General features: G+C 33.3%; 1 protein-coding gene across 1 annotated transcript; it reads right to left on the bottom strand.

Moving 5' to 3' along the window:
- Positions 1-11,544: 11,544 nt before the first annotated feature.
- Positions 11,545-17,904, bottom strand: LOC110447932 (the record flags this gene model as incomplete). The annotated part of the gene is made up of 3 exons (XM_021493923.1): positions 11,545-14,493; positions 17,069-17,186; positions 17,834-17,904. Coding segments are annotated over 3 exons (413 nt in total), but the record flags the coding sequence as incomplete, so codon positions are not given.
- Positions 17,905-23,531: the final 5,627 nt, after the last annotated feature.

Raw genomic sequence — 23,531 nt, 5'->3', positions numbered from 1 at the left:
GTGCGTCATCAATGCTTGGTTCTCTACTGATGTATAGTTCCTCATAAAATTTAGTTTGTTCTGTTATTATTTCTTTAATATCCGTAATCACTTTATTTTCATCTGTTAATAATTTAGGTATGAGCTTTTCGGTATAATGACGTTTTTCTAGGTTACAGAAGTATTTTGTGCTTTTTTTCCCCTCTTCCTTCCATCATCCCTTTAATCTTTTCTTCTCTTATATTCTTAACTTCTAGTTCTGCTCTTTCTATGTCTGCACTAATTTCGTTTTGCGTTTCATCCGAATATAACTTACTTAGCTTCTCTTCTTATTTTTCTTCAGTACAGTTTCTCATTTTCTTAAGATATGAACAATATTTTATAGTTATACCCCTTATCATTAGTTTAATAGTTTCCCATAAAAGTCGCTCGTCAATTGAATATATAGTGTTATTTTGTTCACCAGGTAATCTATATGAACAATATTTTTCCACAATACACTGTTTTACCTTTTGTACATAATTAGCATCGCGTAGTAAAGTATTGTTAAATTTCCAGGTACCTTTTCCTCTCTGCTGTTCAATAAATTTAAAAGAAACAGAAACTGAAGTGTGATCAGATCTATAACTTACCCCAATGTCTGTATTTGAAACACACGATACTAAATCAGAAGATATCAGAAAATAATCTAGACGTGCCTGTTTTTTATGTGGACCCCACCATGTAATCTTTTTGTATCTGAGTTAGACTCTCTCCACATATCTAAAATATCTAATGTTGACATCATATCCAGAATTTTAGCTTGACTCTTTGTATTATTTTTATTTTTGTTATTAACCGTGTCTAAGTTATAAATCTGTGGAACATTCCAATCTCCACATATAATGAGTTATTATCTGGTGTTTCAAGTTTTCGTTGGATATTCTCAAAGAAGGACGGACTATCTTCGTTTGGGCCATATATTGCAGCCAAAATTATATTTCGATCAAATAATTTAATCTCAAGGATTATAAAATTACCAATAGTGTCTTTAATTTCTTTCACTATGTCAAATTGAAAAGTGTTTTGAAGAGGATAGCTATTCCTCTACTACTACTAGAAAAGGAACAGAATTTTGCAGTATATCTTTTAACCACTTTTGTTCAACTTTATCTGTGGAATGTGTGTCAATAAGGACAGAGATATCGTAGTTGATTCTACACTTGTCAAAAATGTCGCATCTTTTTATAGTATTTGTTGCCAGTCCCCGGCAATTAAAGCAGCCTATTTTTTAACTACCCATGGCCATAAACGCCAAAAAATAACTTACCCGTAGTAATATCTTTAGGAACATTATCAGACAGCATTGAACATATAATCAAGTAGTATTGAAACGCAACATTGAACATTTTCTCAAAAGCTTCCCCAAAATTACCCACCCCCTTACCCCCATACACACCCTACTTCCATTCATTAGGTTCTTTCAGAAAAGTCAGCCCAACCTCCTATACTAAATTTAACAATTAGTATATACTTACATTATAAACAAAATCAAAGTTTCTGTTTTCGTTGCCATGTAGCAACAAGTCATGCATTTAGGTGTAGGAGTGCCTACAATGCTACAGTGAATTATCATAGTAATATATGAATATATCATGGTAAAAGGTACAGAAATATAATTAACTAGAATAAATAAATAAATGAATAAGTAAACCAGAGTAATGGTTTTGTTTTTCTAAAATACAAATAAGGCGTGGTATTTTTGTATACTTGGTTTTTTTTATTAAACATAATATAGCTATGCAGCTGGGAAGTCGGTATAAAATCCACCACCGAGTTTCCGACAAAAAATGTCCCTGTGCACGTGTTCATCACACATAGTCTTTCACTCGGGGCTGATTGGACACCACCTCACAACATCATTACTAGATACAGTGCATTATAGTTGCATTATTGTGGATTCTGGGAATAAATTGGTATTAGCACGGACTTAGATTATCTAAGTTCGTGGTATTAGCTTAGCTTATCTACCCTATATTGATATAAGCACGTTCCCATTCCTACACGGCCACCCTATACATGTACACTATATCACCGTGATATGAACGCTACTGTTCTTACTTGTTTTAATATCCACACACGCACCTATATAATTCTTACTTACAATTTTACCAACACATTATGCTCACACCATGTACTCCAAATTGTTCCGCCCCAATACTACATCCCACTCTTCACGTCAGTGCACACAAATTTTGACTAGCCTCTAGTGTTGACCTCATTTAAGCATTGAACTGTTTTTGTATGGTATTTATGATCTATTTGAATGACACAGCTTTGCAAGCAAACAACAAAATGCGCGCTAGTTGTCGCGTGTTGTTTGGCAAACAAAGAAGTACTTTGAAATTTTAACAAACACTTCAATTTTATCCCACAATTTAGTATCAATACAATTGCGTATGATATGGCTATAGGGTGATTTAAGTTTATCAATAGAACTCTGAGCTGAAAGTTAGATTTGAAATTGTTTCGATTTTTCCCCGGAACAAATTTTGCGCATGGACAAATACAGTGAACACCGTAAATCCGACCTTGCCCTCCACGAGGGAGTTATTTTTGGAAGTTAATTCGAACTTTTCTCTTTGCTCATTTTGTGAAGAATCCAGGCGTGAATTTATTTGTTGAATGTATGGGAACCTGACAACAGTCGGTAGATTCTATAACAGCGTCATTGTTTGACATGTCGTTAGAAACTGAGGAACCATGAATGCGAGACGCGTGAAACTGATAGCGTTTGAAGTGAGTTATCTTGCGACGGAGCACAGGTTCGTTACACATGTCTGAAATGTTTATGTGTGCTGTGACTCATATCAGTAGGTCTGTAACTTATGTGTCATTAGGTCTATAGAATATGTGTATTTCAGACATTTGTAACGAACCCCTGTTGATCAGTGCAGTGTAACAGACGATATTTTTGATAAATTGCATGAGCGTTAAAATTGTTTCCATTGCCCATAGGTGGTGGGCACGTCTATCAATTTTTGTTTTGAAAGTTACTTTCGTAAGCAGTTTCGAAGCTTGCCAAAATCACCGATTTGTGTTACCTCGGACACGATCCGGAACATCTTTTCGAAACCAATTAGAGAATTTTATAATATGTAACACGCAAGCTGATTTGTCGAACGGCCGGTTAAAAATAGACGAAAATAGCTCGACCAATCAGCTTGCGTGTTACATATTATAAAATTATCCAAGATGGTGGACGAAGGAGGGCTGAATGTGAAATCTTGCGGAGAAAATACATGAGGGACACGAGAGGAGAAATTTAGTGGTGCGTAAAACAAGTAAGCAAGTTTGTTTTGACCTTGTCTTTGAGTATACTATGGTTTATTAATGTTACGTCGTCCGCTATTCTGTGTACCGAATGAAGAATTTGTTTCGAAAAAATGTTCCAGATCGTGTCCGAGGTAACACAAATCGGTGATTTTGGCAAGCTTCGAAACTGCTTACGAAATAACTACATTGTTTTGAAGATATATAATGGGTGTTATTTAAAGATTGATGTCCTTACTTTCGATCGAGACTACGCTGTGGGAAGGATTTTAGCGGATGAAATTTCTGTGACACTTCAAACAAAATTACCTCAATTTTGCCAGCCGCTGGTAGGGACTGAGTTCCTCACCTTTCTAGTCTTATCTATTCAAAACAAAAATTGATAGACGTGCCCACCACCTATGCATTGCCGGCATTGGTTATTTCAACCTATGTGCATTTTGTACGATATTGCAGACCTTGATCTTGTTTTCGTTGTAATAAAAGTGTTTTTTATTTTATTTTTTATTTTGCACATCAATTTACAATGACATTGTCAAATCTCACAATGCCCAGCGATATTTCAGCAGCCGTCATGTTTATTTATATTGGATATTGTAGTTCCGGTCAGTGTTGTATTAATACGCTAAGAATTGTATCTCGTGATGCATGGTAATTAAAGTCCCATCAACGACACAGCTTTCAAAGAGGCTATATAGTGACAATGCCATGCAAATGTAAATATATTACATTATATGACAAATCACAGTTTATATTTTAATGTGGTGCACACACACACACGCACGCACACACACACATTCTCGAAGCAGATTGATATAACGGGAAGTATTTAATAAAAATATACTTATCATATTCGAGTTAGATGAATAAATTAGTTAAATCAATAAATTTCTCAACTTTAGATAATATATAATCATTAGTTTCTGCTAATAGCTCATTATCTCCTGATGTAAGTAATTTCAGACTAATAAATCCAACTACATTATATATTTCATAAAAATCCAGTCTGAAATCAGAATAATTTGAACAGAAAAAGAAAAAATGATCAGCATCTTCACGCGGTGCTCCACAAAAACAACTGCCATCTTGAATAAGGTGGTCTGTAAATTTATCATAGTTTAAGGCACTTGCTTTGTGCCTGATTTGACAAAGTATAACATTAAGATTCCTAGGATTGCACTGTTTAAAGATCAGGGAAATATTATCTACTTGATTATTATAATAGTTTTTTAGTTTATATTTGAACGAAGTAAGGGAATTAGCAGATGCTATAGAAGAATCTAATAAGTTCCATAAGTTCATTGTATCAGAAAAGAAACTAATGTTGTAGATATGAGTTCGAGCTTGAGGTACATTAAAGAATCTAGTATGTCTTAATCCATATGGGTTATTAGCATTATAAGTAAAAGGTACAATAATATTATAAAGATAGTCAGGTGTTAAGCGGTTTATTATCTTATACATTATAATTATTTTATGTTTATGACGACTTAAATTTAAAGTTTTCATATTTACCTCAAGGTATAGTTAATAATAATAATATTTATTCAGGTAAAAATAGGCATATTACAGTACATAAACAGAGTAGAGTAAAGTACAATATTAACAAAAGTACTTCTATCTTAAAATAACAACCTTAAGCACTGGTTAATATATGAGATCAATAGATTGTTTTTTATCTAAATTGCAGCCTTTTACCTAGGATAACCCAAAAAGCTAAAAGCTTATTTCCATTGGGGTCCTTTAAAAGAAACTAAAGTACAATTTTAAAATTGAGTATTGGTGTTATACATTATTTGATACATTTGTGGACATCATTCATTAAAATTAAACTGCTTTTCCATTTAAACATGATGGTCAGTTTAAAAGTACACATAATACTTTTCTCTATTTAAATGTGAAACATACAGTAAAATATTCAAATAATCTAAAAACATAGAATCATATTAAAAATACATGTATTCACTTTCTTGTTTTCCTTTCATAAGCTTCTGTAAATGACTCTTCACCTTATATTTAAAAGTTAATTTATTATTTAAACTTTTGATGTTTTCAGGAAGTAAATTCCAATCTTTGGTACCAGTAAATGTAGATTCAGAACCTTTTATTGGTGATATTTATCCCTGTATTGCTTGCAAACTCTATCCCCGGACAACAGCTGGCAATCAATGTGTTCTTTCAGATACAATAATATATCATTCTTTGATAAAGTACTTAAATACAGTGTATGTTATGCCTTACAGCTGTAACGCTCTGTTTACAAGTTTACAAGTTTATTGGTTTTCCTCAGATACATTAAAATGTACAACATGAGGTATCAGAGTATAATAATACACATGTGATGATAAAATGGATGGTAAGTTCACAAAACAGTAATCATGATACATATTACAGCAGTTTGTTATTTTTTTCCAACAAAAGACAAAGTCCATTTAATACTGTCGTGTTACATTCATTTTAATTTGAGACGGATTTTTTCTATGATACAGAGGAACATATTTTTCTCTAAGCTCTACAATTATTAAATTTGTACATTTGAATAAATAGTGAAATTCGCCGCCTATCTCATTTTTACATACAGTGCATTTTCGGTCTTGGTTTTGGATATTATGCCACCTACCCGTTTCAATGGGAAATTTCATATTAGAACATCTAAATTTGCATAATATTGATCTGTTTTTCTCAGAACGGCGAGTCAAAAAAGGCTCAAGTACATGTTTCTTCTTAAAATTACCATAGAGTTCACCTCGTGATGAATTTTGAATGTTTGCATGCCATCTTTGTAAAAATTGATCAATAAAAATGTGTTTAACAGTGTTTTTAATATAATATTTACTAATAGGTTCCTGTTTTATAAGTCCGACTTCATCAAATCACATTTTTATATATTCTAACCATTTAAACTTACACAAATTATTGGCTTGAAGTTTGAACATTAACCTATACATATGGCAAATAAGTTTAGAGGTGTTCGTTAAGAGTGAGTTATAAAAAGTCATCATTCTCAAATTAACAGCTATCTCAAGTGGATATTGACCTAATTCACCATATACCATAAAGTTTGGAGTCGAAGTTCTCAGGCCCAAAATTCGTCTGCAAAATATCAAATGAGTTTGTTCCACTATTTTGATATTTTCCTAACCCCATATTTCAGATCCATATAACAATATAGGACTAACTAGGGTATGAAATAATTTACGTTGCAAGTCTAATGGAAGATGTTGATTTTTTATATTACGATACACAGAAAAAATGGAATTTTGGGCTTGCTCACAAAGCTTTTGTTTAAATTTTAAAAAGCTACCATTGTAATTAAAAGTCACACCCAGATAGCTGAAATTGTCCACTTCTTCTATAACTTTACCGTTAATTCTAAATGCATGGTTATTATTAGATTTGCGTTTACAGAATACAAGTATTTTTGTTTTCTTCACATTAACTTCTAATTTCCATATATCACAGTACTTCTGAAAAACGTTAAGAGCATTTTGCAAACCTTCAGCAGTATCAGAAAGAAGAATTTTATCGTCAGCGAATAACGGGACCAACAGATCCATAAACATATTCAGCTCAGTCTGAAATTTATCTTTCAACTGTTCTAAGGGGGGTGACCTATTGGCTCTAAAAAAGTCTTCCGTGTCATTAAGGTAGATAGAAAATAAAAAAGGGGAAAGATTTTGCCCTGCCTTACACCAACTAGACAAGGAAATAACTCAGACTTGGTGTTTTTAATTCTACACATGGTTTTATATTTTCATACATGTTTTTGATAATAGTAAAGCATTTGCCTTTAAATTTGCTTTTATATAATTCTGTAAATCTTGGCACCACCACCAAACAATGTTATATACAATATTAAAATAAAGATTCAGTATCTAGATTTTGAATAAGACAGTTGTCTGAGCGTAAATAATAAAGTGACAGTTTTACAGGTTACAGATCCTTAAAGTGAAGTTCCAACATCCTCGGTACTGCAGTGACTGAATTATTTAGTGAGTTAAGATGCATGCTGCAAGGTGCTACGCTATCAGTCATTTTATATTGTCTCAATTGTTTCAAATGTTGTTTATGACTAAAACAAAAGAGATTGCAATATTAAATCATTGAAGTATTAAGAAAATGTCGCTGAATGAAATGAAAACTATATTGTACACACTAGTATTGATTAACTTACCAAAGTATTCAGGTAGCAGTTCCCATCTTGTTTGTTATTACATAATTTGTTTGTGTTAAAATAGCAATATTTTCCAAATTACTTAATGCCAATGAAGTATTAAGTAAATAAAAATTAATGTTAGATAATTTGAACTTTTAAAAAGCCGTTTAATGGATTTTGCGAAATGTGCGCAGGTATGACCTACTTCACTGCCCAGCAAAATGCAAGTATTTAAAAGTATTATAGTTGTTCAAAATTCGAATGATTGAAAGTAAAAGGACACACAATAACTGCCGAGGTTGTACTCCCGTCACAGATTCTCTGAGGGGAACTCGTCTTCATTATTATACTGATCACTAATACAGTGGTACATTATACTTTACCAACAGTACTCCATGACAATATGTTAAGTTTGCCGACCGTGATCTGACGTGCTGAGATACACACTTGTTAAAACAACACACTGACAAAGAACTTTGTTAATGATTTTTATTGACAGCTCGAGTATGACAGATCTTTATAATGGGATATGACAAATGGGCTGGTTCGAGGAAAACCAGAACAAACTTTCATACTACAATGTGCCAAGTTGCTCTGCTGGTCTCGTACACACCTATCACCTGGTTTGGCGCTAATAATGTCAATGATTTATAGAAAAGGATTTAGCATGCAATATACAACTATTCTTTATAGTAACAATTTTCAATAATTTAATATAACATCATATTTGCTTCTCCGTCTCTGTTATCTCCGAAGTCAGTATCTCGCATTCAAGCTAGTAGTTCTGAAAACATATCTGCCATTTTCTATACAAAAGGGTTGCAATAATTGGGTCGCTTCGTTATTTACACGGTTTTGTGCTGAGTAAATTGTATGAATCAATGTTTTCGCTTTCGTTCGCAATCTTCAATTACTTTCCTTATTTTGTAACTTTTCAATGTATTGATTTTTTTAATATTCCTTTATTATTCCTATCAACATGTCGATATGAAAACAATTTCATGAAAGATTTTCTTTTCGGAATTAGTATCGAAAATTTAATTAAACATGTATGCGTTATTCAAAACCAAATGTTCTGGTTAGATGTTGTCTAATAAGCTAGTAATTAACGATTTTCTATTTTAGCAACCAAATATCGTGCATGAGTTCTGTCATTCTCATCTGACGTCTAACTACCATACTTTAATGTCTACCAGCTGGGTTTTTTACAGAATTATCAAGACGATCTTGTCCTTCCTGGCCGTCTGATGTTTCCTGTGGTTGGTTTGATGATTTTTTTTAATAATTATCCTTTTGTTGTTTACAATAATAATCCGTTTGTTATGTTTTTAATGATAATCCTTTTGTTGTGTTTATAATGATCATCTTTTTGTTGTGCTCATAATGATAATCCTTTTGTTGTGTTTATAATGATCATCCTTTTGTTGTGTTCATAATGATAATTCCTTTGTTGTGTTTATAATAATTATCCTTGTATTATTTATAATAATAATCCTTTTGTTGTGTTTATAATAATCGTCCTTTTGTTGTGTTTATAATGATAATACTGTTGTTGTGTTTATATTAATCATCCGGTTGTTATGTTTATAATAATAATCCTTTTGTTGTGTTCATAATGATAATCCTTTTGTTGTGTTTATAATGATAAACCTATCGTTGTGTTCATAATGATTATCCTTTTGTTATGTTTATAATGATAATACTGTTGTTGTGTTTATATTAATCATCCGGTTGTTATGTTTATAATAATCATCCTTTTGTTAAGTTTATCATAATAATCCTTTTGTTGTGTTTATAATAATCATCCTTTTGTTGTGTTTATAATGATAATCCTATCGTTGTGTTCATAATGATTATCCTTTTGTTATGTTTATAATGATAATCCTTTTGTTCTGTTCATAATGATAATTCTTTTGTTGTGTTTATAATAATCATCCTTTTGTTGTGTTTATAATAATAATCCTTTTGTTGTGTTCATAATGATAATCCTTTTGTTATGTTTATAATGATGATCCTTTTGTTGTGTTCATAATGATAATCCTTTTGTTGTGTTTATAATAATCATCCTTTTGTTGTGTTTATAATGATAATCCTATCGTTGTGTTCATAATGATTATCCTTTTTTATGTTTATAATGATAATCCTTTTGTTGTGTTTATAATAATAATCCTTTTGTTGTGTTTATAATAATCATCCTTTTGTTGTGTTTATAATAATAATCCTTTTGTTGTGTTTATAATAATCATCCTTTTGTTGTGTTTATAATAATAATCCTTTTGTTGTGTTTATAATAATAATCCTTTTGTTATGTTTATAATAATAATCCTTTTGTTGTGTTTATAATAATCATCCTTTTGTTGTGTTTATAATAATAATCCTTTTGTTGTGTTTATAATAATCATCCTTTTGTTGTGTTTATAATAATAATCCTTTTGTTGTGTTTATAATAATCATCCTTTTGTTGTGTTTATAATAATAATCCTTTTGTTGTGTTTATAATAATCATCCTTTTGTTGTGTTTATAATAATAATCCTTTTGTTGTGTTTATAATAATCATCCTTTTGTTGTGTTTATAATAATAATCCTTTTGTTGTGTTTATAATAATCATCCTTTTGTTGTGTTTATAATAATAATCCTTTTGTTGTGTTTATAATAATCATCCTTTTGTTGTGTTTATAATAATAATCCTTTTGTTGTGTTTATAATAATCATCCTTTTGTTGTGTTTATAATAATAATCATTTTGTTGTGTTTATAATAATAATCCTTTTGTTGTGTTTATAATAATAATCCTTTTGTTTCTATCGTTTTGGTTCGTGTTTTTTATCATCTCTGATTTCTGTTTTTGTCCTTGTTCGTAACATGATTTCTTTACTTTCTCATTAACTATCTAAGAAAGTAATATTACTTATTATTTGACACTTTTTTTTAATTGTATCAACTTTAGCAGCACAAAAGACAAAGGTTACGCTATTGAAATTTCAACGCATGACCCTTTTGAAAAGTAAAAAACATTTAACGTAAATGTAGCATGAAGCGATATGATATTGGATAGAAATGGCAGTCTATTGATAAGCTTTATGACATTTTCAGTTGTTATTTTTTCTCAACTGATTTACACTTCAGCGAATCAGCTGAAAGGCCAAACTTCTTACATATATTGCTATGATCGATAGCATGGAATGAAATAAGGGTTGCTGATATGTTCCTTATACACGAACAAATACAGAATATATTACTATAAAGTTGCTTGTATTCATTGAAACATAACAATAAGACCAATCCATCATACGTTTGAATAGTTTAAACAAAATAAAGTGTTGAAGTCTCCTTAACGGAACTAAAACTTGACACCAATTATCAATGTAGTCTGCTGTAAAACAGCAATGGGAAAGGACGATATCATCAAGATGTCTTTAATAACAACATTAGCAGTAGCATGACTATGAATTTACTGGATGCTGAGAGTGAAAGACTCAATAACTAAACACGTATGTAGACATATTGCACATCGTGGAAAACTTTAACGAGGAATTGAAACAATAACGTTGAGAACCAATCTTTAACGGATCATTGTAATAATAACATTGAAAACCAATCTTTAAGGGATCATTGTAATAATAACATTGAAAACCAATCTGTAAGGGATCATTGTAATAATAACATTGAAAACCAATCTTTAAGTGATTATTGTAATAATAATACTGAAAACCAATCTGTAAGGGATCATTGTAATAATAACATTGAAAATCAATCTTTAAGTGATCATTGTAATAATAATGTTGAAAACCAATCTGTAAGGGATCATTGCAATAATAACATTGAAAATCAATCTTTAAGTGATCATTGTAATAATAACATTGAAAACCAATCTTTAAGGGATCATTGTAATAATAACATTGAAAACCAATCTTTAAGTGATCATTGTAATAATTACATTGAAAACCAATCTTTAAGTGATCATTGTAATAATAACATTGAAAACCAATCTTTAAGTGATCATTGTAATAATTACATTGAAAACCAATCTTTAGGGATCATTGTAATAATAACATTGAAAACCTTAAAATAATCATTATAATAATGAGGTGGGAAAACCGAGGGAGTTATGTTATGAAAACGTGGGGAACATTTGAAGGAGTATTGTCATAGTAGCCATTTCTCTCAACATTATATATTGATTATATTATGCCGTTGCAAGGTTTTTAACATGTACACTATTTGTATGCCATTTAAAGAAATCTGTGTTAAATATTGCACCTAAGCAATAGCAAATTCATAACAATTCACCATCAATGTTGAGTCAGTAATAATGATTCCCAGTAATGTTGTGTAAGTAATCGCGAGTCAGTAACGATTCATCCGTACAGTTGTGACAGTAAAAGCGAGTCAATAACGAGTCACCTGTAATGTTGTGACAGTAATACCGAGTCAATGACGACTCACCCGTACAGTTGTGACAGTAATACCGAGTCAATAACGATTCACCTGTAATGTTGTGACAGTAATACCGACTCAATGACGACTCACCCGTACAGTTGTGACAGTAATACCGAGTCAATAACGATTCACCTGTAATGTTTTGTCAGTAATACCGAGTCAATAACGAGTCACCTGTAATATTGCGTCAGTAATACCGAGTCAATAACGATTCATCTGTACAATTGTGTCAGTTATAGCGAGTCAATAAGGAGTCACCTGTAATGTTGTTTCAGTAATACCGAGTCAAAAACGAGTCACCTGTTATTTGTGTCAGTAGTAGCGATTAACAGTAAGCAATATAAATACATATATTTTTGTAGTTTACGCCCTCTATTTAAAATTTAACAATGCCAGACAAATGACTTGCATATGTCATGTTCAAACAAACGACAGACGGATGCCAGTTTAAGGTCTGGGGATCATGAAACATTCTGTATTTGTTTCTGTATTCAAAGATTTTTGGAGTGATCAGGGTTGTTTTGCAAAAAGAAAACCAGATTTTAACCAGTTTTCTTTTTCAATACTAAAGGGACGTGTACTCAATAAAAGGGATTAACATTTCAAAATTAAAAGAAATCAAAACCTAACAGCAAATATTTAATTGGAATATGTGAGTGCGTGCACGAACGTGCATGTGCATTTATGGGTGATTGTGTGCATGTGTGTCCCATGTAAAAAAAGGCAAACAAATTATTGGAGATGTTTGCATTAGCGGTCCCTTCCTGCCATACCTAAATAACTAACTGGACAATAGCGGTCCCTCCATATCACCCATAAGTAACAAAACAGACTAAAGCGGTATCTTCATAGCACACACAAGTAACAAAACAGACTAAAGCGGTCCCTTCATAGCACACACAAGTAACAGACTATAGCGGTCCCTTCATAGCAATCACAAGTAACAAACAGACTAGTGTAGTCCTTTCATAGCACACACAAGTAACAAACAGGCTATAGTGGTTCCTTCATACATGTAGCACACACAAGTAACAAACAGGCTATAGTGGTTCCTTCATACATGTAGCACACACAAGTAACAAACAGGCTATAGTGGTTCCTTCATACATGTAGCACACACAAGTAACAAACAGACTAGTTTAGTCCTTTCATAGCACACACAAGTAACAAACAGGCTATAGTGGTCTCTTCATAACAATCACAAGTAACAAAACAGACTATAGTGGTCCCACAACAAACTATAATAATAATACGTTATTAAACATAAATAATTTATTAAACAAGCTATAAATAGTTCAATACTCCAAAAAGAAAAGAAAATGAATAGTATGTTTACTTGCTATCACTCCATTGTTAACTTAATTCCCCTCAAATTTTTAATCAAACAATTTATTATAAACGAGGGCCCACTGTAAAACATATATTTAGACATTGACCTTTCAACTTTCGCACGACATTGAAATTCCCGCTATTTCACAGGGGTCATCATTTTGAAATCTTTTTCAAATATTATTATCAGATTTAATAACCATTAACCTTGCAATAAAATCATCTCATTAGCGAATTTTAGTATTTGCGAATAAAAAGCCTTTCAAAATAATGACGCAAGCGCAGAAATAGAGTTACTCTCACTATATAATAAATTACTTTACAAACTAATATCACAATAAATTACCCAATCTTCTCTATTATATAAATCCATTATAATCAAACGTTTGTCTTTAACACAATCACGTAAGATAATATTATGTCATCAAATATGAACAATTGTCAGTTTATGCAACACAAACATATATTGATAACTCTGGTCGAGTTTTATCCGGTTTTGCCGGAACACAGTTAGCGACATCTGCATGTATACTCAAATCACAACAATGAGTTATTGACATCATGCATCTAGACCCTAGCAACGATTACAAAGTCAATAATTCATCTAGACCCTATCAACGATTAAAAAGTCAATAATGCATCTAGACCCTAGCAACGATTACAAAGTCAATAATGCATCTAGGCCCTAGCAACGATTACAAAGTCAATAATGCATCTAGACCCTAGCAACGATTACAAAGTCAATAACTCATCTAGACCCTAGCAACGATTACAAAGTCAATAATGCATCAAGACCCTAGCAACGATTAAAGCGTTACTAATGCATCATATTCCTATATGAGCTAAGGATTGTATCCGTATTACCAAGGTTTATATATTGTCGAAAGAAACATGCTTTTCCATGTAAAATACAAACAAAATGAACGATAACAATTGTTTTCTCTAATTATCACACAGTTATATGAGGGAATAGCTATTCATTTGATATACTTGTGAGATCAAACTGTTTCTATTCGGAATGTTTTCACTAAATTTTCTATCTGCTTTAACTGTCAGTGCATTGTTTTCATTGATGTGTCCGGAAGATAACTGCTCGTGTCGTAGTCCGTAGGTGGCCTGGTGACGGGGTCAAGTTCCATCTTATCCGTCCCCTCTACCATCCCGTCCTCTGCCATTCGAGAGTAGTACTTAACTGCGGCAGGTTTGATGAGAGTGTTCTCCCCTCCTTTACGTTTTTTGTATCCCGGTAACCACAGGAACGACTCCATGCCATGTTCTTAGTAAAACAAAATCAATATATATAAATATCGTCCATGGAAAGGAAAGCATTGTCGTCAATTATTTATTCAAACCACATCCAAATCTTTCTTAAATTGTCAACATTCTACTTTAGTGGAAGTGACAATTTAATTTAAATTTGCTGAAATAGTCCTACATTTCTCTCCATATAATATAAGCAACCTTTATCCTCTTGAAAAAAAACAGAGTACCACTCAAAGAGGAATTGACTTTATGACCGACTATAAGGACTAGTTTTAAACAGGACTAGACCCCTGGCTAACGATGGTTTACTTAATAAGGCTGGAGTAAACAGAAAACAGTCTCAACTTTACGATGGTTCGGTTAATAAGGCTGGAGTTTACAGAAAACAGTCTCACCTTGACCAAGGTTCGGTTAATAAGGCTGGAGTATACAGAAAACAGTCTCACCTTGACGATTGTTCGGTTAATATGGCCGGAGTATACAGACAACAGTCTCACCTTGACGATGGTTCAGTTAATAAGGCTGGAGTTTACAGAAAACAGTCTCACCTTGACGATGGTTCAGTTCATAAAGCTGGAGTTTACAGAAAACAGTCTCACCTTGACCAAGGTTCGGTTAATAAGGCAGGAGTATACAGAAAACAGTCTCACCTTGACGATGGTTCGTGTAATAAGGCCGGAGTATACAGAAAACATCCCCACCTTGACGATGGTTCGTGTAATAAGGCCGGAGTATACAGAAAACATCCTCACCTTGACGATGGTTCGTTTAATAAGGCCGGAGTATTCAGAAAACATTCTCACCTTGACGATGGTTCGTGTAATAAGGCCGGAGTATACAGAAAACATCCCCACCTTGACGATGGTTCGGTTAATAAGGCCGGAGTATACAGAAAACATTCTCACCTTGACCAAGGTTCGGTTAATAAGGCTGGAGGATACAGAAAACATCCTCACCTTGACGATGGTTCAGTTAATGAGGCTGGAGTTTACAGAAAACAGTCTCACCTTGACCAAGGTTCGGTTAATAAGGCTGGAGTATACAGAGAACAGTCTCACCTTGACGATGGTTCGTGTAATAAGGCCGGAGTATACAGAAAACATCCCCACCTTGACGATGGTTCGTGTAATAAGGCCGGAGTATACAGAAAACATCCTCACCTTGACGATGGTTCGTTTAATAAGGCCGGAGTATTCAGAAAACATTCTCACCTTGACGATGGTTCGTGTAATAAGGCCGGAGTATACAGAAAGCATCCCCACCTTGACGATGGTTCGGTTAATAAGGCCGGAGTATACAGAAAACAGTCTCACCTTGACGATGGTTCGGTTAATAAGGCCGGAGTATACAGAAAACTGTCTCATCTTGACGATGGTTTAGTTAATAAGGCTCGAGTAAACAGAAAACATCCTCACCTTGACAATGGTTCAGTTAATATGGCCGGAGTATACAGAAAACAGTCTCACCTTGACGATGGTTCGGTTAATAAGGCCGGAGTATACAGAAAACTGTCTCATCTTGACGATGGTTTAGTTAATAAGGCTCGAGTAAACAGAAAACATCCTCACCTTGACAATGGTTGAGTTAATATGGCCGGAGAATACAGAAAACAGTCTCACCTTGACGATGGTTCGGTTAATAAGGCCGGAGTATACAGAAAACATTCTCACCTTAACCAAGGTTCGGTTAATAAGGCTGGAGTATACAGAAAACATCCTCACCTTGACGATGGTTCAGTTAATAAGGCTGGAGTGTACAGAAAACAGTCTCACCTTGACCAAGGTTCGGTTATTAAGGCTGGAGTATACAGAAAACAGTCTCACCTTGACAATGGTTTACTTAATAAGGCTGGAGTATACAGAAAACAGTCTCACCTTGACCAAGGTTCGGTTAATAAGACTGGAGTATACAGAAAACAGTCTCACCTTGACGATGGTTCAGTTAATAAGGCTGGAGTTTACAGAAAACATCCTCACCTTGACCAAGGTTCGGTTAATAAGGCTGGAGTATACAGAAAACATTCTCACCTTGACGATGGTTCGGTTAATATGGCTCGAGTATACAGAAAACAGTCTCACCTTGACGATGGTTCGGTTAATAAAGCTGGAGTATACAGAAAACAGTCTCATCTTGACAAAGGTTCGGTTAATAAGGCTGGAGTATACAAAAAACAGTCTCACCTTGACCAAGGTTCGGTTAATAAGGCTGGAGTATACAGAAAACAGTCTCCCCCTGACGATGGTTCGGTTAATAAGGCCGGAGGATACAGAAAACATTGTCACCTTAACCAAGGTTCGGTTAATAAGGCAGGAGTATACAGAAAACAGTCTCACCTTGACCAAGGTTCAGTTAATAAGGCAGGAGTATACAGAAAACAGTCTCACCTTGACGATGGTTCGGTTAATAAGGCCGGAGGATACAGAAAACATTGTCACCTTAACCAAGGTTCGGGTAATAAGGCTGGAGTATACAGAAAACAGTCTCATCTTGACAAAGGTTCGGTTAATAAGGCTGGAGTATACAGAAAACAGTCTCACCTTGACCATGGTTCAGTTAATAAGGCCGGAGTGTAAAGAAAACATCCTCACCTTGAAACTTATGTGTTCCACGTCCCACCGCATAGAGACCCCAGTAAACCAGCATGGCAATCACCACGATAATTAGACAAAACACCAGGAAACTAGGAGGCCCAAACGACACAAACAGCTGAAAATAGTAATAACACTGAAACAATCAATTCATGAGAAATCAAGAAAGGCCAGTGACTGCAAGAGGTATCAAAAGCGCCAAAAAAGTTGTGTATGCCGTATTATTTTTTTCAATTCTAGTGGGCATATGGCTTAGATACCGTGCAATGATGGGGGGGGGGATATCACTGCCAAGTTTTTCAGACACACATCACTGAAGCTGACGTCGTAAAACAAAACGTCCTAGTAAAGGGGTTAATGGCATCCAGCTAATCCATGACCATGCCTCAGCCCTTAAAAGTAATATTGTACGGGCGATTTTGAAGCAAGAGATAGATTGAACACCCACTCTGTTTACTAAATCTAAGTCCCTGTGACTATTTCCTGTTTCCTTTACTAAAGGTAATGCTTTTTGGTACCGTCTGCCTTTAGGGAGTGCTCTGGGTAGTGCAATCAGCCGGTGTCCTGCCAGTATACTGGGGGGAGACTCGCGCGAAGCATTTATGCATTGATAGCACGATTGCAAAAGTGCGTTTCCACTACGGGGGATACTTTGACGGATTGAAATAGAAATATCAAACTATATACATCATACATGACAATCCGGACACTATTGCCATGATATATTGAATGATCCTCGTTCATAAATAGAACAACACTACTTACGTTGCCAACAATGACCGGACATAGGGTTTCCCCCAAGGCAGCACACACCACAAGACAGGAGGCAACGGAGGCTAGAAAACAAGCGAAACAAGTTTATGTTATGGCGGTTTTCGTAACTGTTATCCCCCCTTACACATACAAAATAATACCTTAGTTCGCTGTTAAGGATACTGAATTATTTGTGCTTTTTAATTAAAGCATGGCGTCAGTTGTAAAGTTCTCAATGAAGCTCTCATTCATGATAATTGTATTATCATTAAGTTGTCGAGTACACTATCTTTGTCATGACATTATCTATACTGTGTTTAATACACAAGTATCCTATAACCTATATCAACGACTATTTCATATAAAGGATTATATTGAAATATCACCAAGATCATTAAAATGTTCTTCCTATTTACGCCAATTTACAGTTGTGTATAAAATAACATAGCAATAACGCATTTAATTCAGTTGATGTGTAAAATGTATAGTGTTTAATGACAACATATAGACTAAGCAGTGGCCATTTTAAAGTGTGTGTGTTGGGGGGGGGGGGGGGGGGCTTTTTATCTTAATAAATAGAAGGAGGGACAAAATTGGCCTTTCCATCAAGTCCATTTTAGAGTGGCAAACAATTGCCATCTCTCCAAATGAATTATTGCGTCACTGTCTGGCTGAGAGAATCCAATCAATTTCCTACAATTGGCCATGGCTGTGCATGCTTCTTTGTTTAAGTAACTGTGATCAGCTGCCCACACAGACGACTTTTGATTGTCCGCGAATGAGTTCGTGACTTCATCGCAGAAAAAAGGATGAAACGACGTTCAAACTGAAAGGAAAGTCCAACACTAGTCGTAAAACTGTCGTTCAGGTCTAAAAAAATGATCTTAGCGGAACTGTGCATGAAAGAAATGTCAAGACATGAAGAGAATATGGTTTAGATAAGGGGCCACTTTAGACCACTTATTGGTACGCCCTTTTTATGATTTTTAGTTACCGTAACGTTAATATATGGTTTAGATAAGGGACCACTTTAGACCACTTATTGGTACGCCCTTTTATGATTTTTAATTACCGTAACGTTAATATATGGTTTAGATAAGGGGCCACTTTTGACCACTTATTGGTACGCCCTTTTATGATTTTTAATTACCTTAACGTTAATATATGGTTTAGATAAGGGGCCACTTTATACCACTTATTGGTACGCCTTTTTTATGATTTTTAATTACCGTACCGTTAATATATGGTTTAGATAAGGGACCACTTTAGACCCCTTATTGGTACGCCCTTTTTATGTTTTTTAGTTACCGCAACGTTAATATATATGAAGTTACTGTAACAAGATGTTTGCATACCAACTATTGTAAAGTTACTTAATGTATGGATTAAAAAGAACAGATATAGTATATAATTTTATGAATCTTTATATAACATTTAGTGACGTTACCAGTAATAAAGACAAACATACATATACATTTTACATAGTAATATCAATATACACAAACATCACACACACACACACACACACACACACACACACACACACATACATACATACATACATACATACATACATAATATACCAAGAGTGAATCACGATATATCGCAATACAGTATGAATATATTGCGTATCCCGATATTTTGTCATAGGAAAGATGTGCTCGATTATATGATAAGTTGTAGTCAGAATGTTATCAAACGTAATCATATATAATATGGATCACATGGAGTTAAGTTATTTTTCAAACCAATTATCGAATACAAAACTAATTCCCACCATTATTAAAAGCCTTTTGTATGCTGATTGGAATATCTGTTAGAATTTGTAGTAATTTGCAAAATTAGATCACCAAGCAGATTGAGATACATGAAAATCAGCTTTAAGAATATATTTAGATACAGCAATATTTCATCTCTGTACAATACAATATACCCGTGTATTGCGATATACCAGTTTTCCGATATATTGTGAGAGCCCGAACACACAGCCACACACATATTTATACTGAACACATTTACTCAGGATACATACACACATACATGACATATGAAAATATTGTAAACATACACACATTCATACATGCATGCATAAACGTAGCATAAATCAATACATGTAGTTTATGCAATAATCCAAACCAAAAGGATACTTCAGTATATGTCACTCTAAACTGTTTCATTACTACACAGCATTATTACAAGGGGAGTCATCAGAACATATATGCATGTGTAAATCGAGAATGCATACATACATATATGCATGCTCAAACATATATACCCATATCCATGCATACACGCATGCATGTACACAGATATGCACACATATACACATATATCCACTCCATGCCTAGGAATGTACAAATATATCCATCCGTGCATACATACATGCATAAACATTCACAAACAAACCGTGTAACATAAACATGTATACACATAGTTATATATTTCATGTGAGTTCTTTTTAATTTTATAAGATTATTTGTCAATCATCAGTTTCATATCACAGCATTTTGCATATAGAATATCATATACCTATATACAAATGTATATACATATATAATTTAGAATATTCAATACTATATGTAAATATATACTTAATTGATGTTATATATATTATATATAGTTCTCGAATATTCTCGGGTTTCAGCTAGGTTAATTAATTTCTTTACCCGTAGAGGATTTAAAATAAGATAGTATAGGCTTGTAGCATTTTTAGCTTTAGGGTATGAAAATATTCGACCATGATTCCAATGTTTTTTCAAATGTCTCAATGTCCCCACTCCCTTGGTATATTACCTTGTCAATATCATGTACATTAAATAGAAAATAACAAATAAATTCAGTCATACGTCAGATATTGTAATGAAAAAGTTATACTAAACACGTCAGATATTGTAAAGAAGAAGTTTTACTAAACACGACAAATATTGTAACGAATAAGTTATACTATACACGTCAGATCTTGTAACGAATAAGTTATACTGTACACGTCAGATCTTGTAACGAATAAGTTATACTATACACGTCAAATATTTTAACAAATAAGTTATACTATATACGTCAGATAATGTAACCAATAAGTTATAGTATAAAACGTAGTATGTAACGAATAAGTCATTTCTTTTTACTTTGTCCAAAATATAACCGAATCCGTTCCAATATGCTCCGTGCTGTTTGTCATATATTCGCTCCAAATATCAATTCCAACCTTATTGTAGAGCTCATGCCAAATGTTCTTGTCAAAATAATTTTATGTGGATTAGAAACTCTAAACGAAATTGAGAACAAAACATTATTTGACCATGTTGTTGAATATATCGTAAATTCGAACAGATTCTCTCTCTCTCTCTGTAATGTGTGTGTGTGTGAGTGCAAGTGTGTGCGACATTTGTACGTCTTTTGTCTAATTGTCCATATTGTATGTTTGATATATGTTGAGGAGAGCATCTAGTAGCCTTCGGGCTGTTTGCAATCCTCGTAAAATAAATAAAGAATTAAACTAATTACGTTATACTGTACACGTCAAATATTGTATTAATTAAGTTATACTGTACACGTCAGATATTGTAACGAATAAGTTATACTGTACACGTCAGATCTTGTAACGAATAAGTTATACTGTACACGTCATATCTTGTAACGAATAAGTTATACTGTACACGTCAAATATTGTAACGAATACGTTATACTATACACTTCAAATATTGTAACGAATAAGTTATACTATACACCTCAAATATTGTTACGAATAAGTTATACTATATACGTCAGATAATGTAACGAATAAGTTATACTATATACGACAAATATTTTAACGAATACGTTATACTATATACGACAAATATTTTAACGAATACGTTATACTGTACACGTCAGATCTTGTAATGAATAAGTTATACTGTACACGGCATATCTTGTAACGAATAATTATACTGTACACGTCATATCTTGTAACGAATAATTATACTGTACACGTCAGATCTTGTAACGAATAATTATACTGTACACGTCAGATCTTGTAACGAATAATTATACTGTACACGTCAGATATTGTAAAGAATACGTTATACTATATACGTCGGATATTGTAACGAATACGTTATACTATATACGTCAGATAGTGTAACCAATAAGTTAAACTATAAACGTCAGATCTTGTAACGAATAAGTTATACTATATACGTCAGATATTGTAACGAAAAAGTTATACTATATACGTCAAATATTTTAACGAATAAGTTATACTATACACGTCAGATAATGTAACGAATAAGTTATATTATATACGTCAGATCTTGTAACGAATACGTTATACTATAAACGTCAGATCTTGTAACGAATAAGTTATACTGTGCACGTCAGATAATGTAACGAATAAGTTATACTGTACACGTCAAATATTGTAACGAATAAGTTATACTATACACGTCAGATCTTGTAACGAATAGGTTATACTATACACGTCAGATCTTGTAACGAATAAGTTATACTGTACACGTCAGATCTTGTAACGAATAAGTTATACTGTACACGTCAGATAATGTAACGAATAAGTTATACTATATTCGTCAGATATTGTAACGAATACATTATACTGTACACGTCAGATCTTGTAACGAATAAGTTATGCTATACATTTCAGATCTTATAACGAATACGTTATGCTGTACACGTCAGATATTGTAACGAATAAGTTATACTATATACGTCAGATCTTGTAACGAATACGTTATACTGTACACGTCAGATCTTGTAACGAATAAGTTATACTATACACGTCAAATATTGTTACGAATAAGATATACTATATACGTCAGATAATGTAACGAATAAGTTATACTATAAACGTCAGATATTGTAACAAATAAGTTATACTATATACGTCAGATATTGTAACGAATACGTTATACTGTACACGTCAGATCTTGTATCGAATAAGTTATACTATACACGTCAAATATTGTTACCAATAAGATATACTATATACGTCAAATAATGTAACGAATAAGTTATATTGTACACGTCAAATATTGTAACAAATAAGTTATACTATATGCGTCAGATATTGTAACGAATAAGTTATACTGTACACGTCAGATCTTGTCACGAATAAGTTATACTATACACGTCAGATCTTGTAACGAATAAGTTATACTATAAACGTCAGATAATGTAACGAATAAGTTATATTGTACACGTCAAATATTGTAACAAATAAGTTATACTATATACGTCAGATGTTGGAACGAGTAAGTTATCCTATATACGTAAGATAATGCAAGATATACGTGTTTTACGATGCAAGAAATATTAGAATCTATTGATCACACATGACTGGTCAGTATTCAGATATGTGATAATCCATTGATCACACAGGACTTCTGTCAGTATTCAGTTATGTGATAATCCATTGATCACACAGGACTTCTGTCAGTATTCAGTTATGTGGTCATCCATTGATCACATAGGACTTCTGTCAGTATCCAGTTATGTGGTTATCCATTGATCACACAGGACGTCTGTCAGTATCCAGTTATGTGATAATCCATTGATCACATAGGACTTCTGTCAGTATTTAGTTATGTGGTCATCCATTGATCACACATGACTTCTGTCAGTATTCAGATATGTGATAATCCATTGATCACACAGGACTTCTGTCAGTATTCAGTTATGTGATAATCCATTGATCACACAGGACTTCTGTCAGTAT

The sequence above is a fragment of the Mizuhopecten yessoensis genome, unplaced genomic scaffold (assembly GCF_002113885.1).
Source record: "Mizuhopecten yessoensis strain PY_sf001 unplaced genomic scaffold, ASM211388v2 scaffold3673, whole genome shotgun sequence".
Taxonomy (NCBI): Eukaryota; Metazoa; Mollusca; class Bivalvia; order Pectinida; family Pectinidae; genus Mizuhopecten; species Mizuhopecten yessoensis.
Note: the sequence above shows the minus strand (reverse complement) of the source record. Positions and strands in the feature narration are given on the sequence as shown.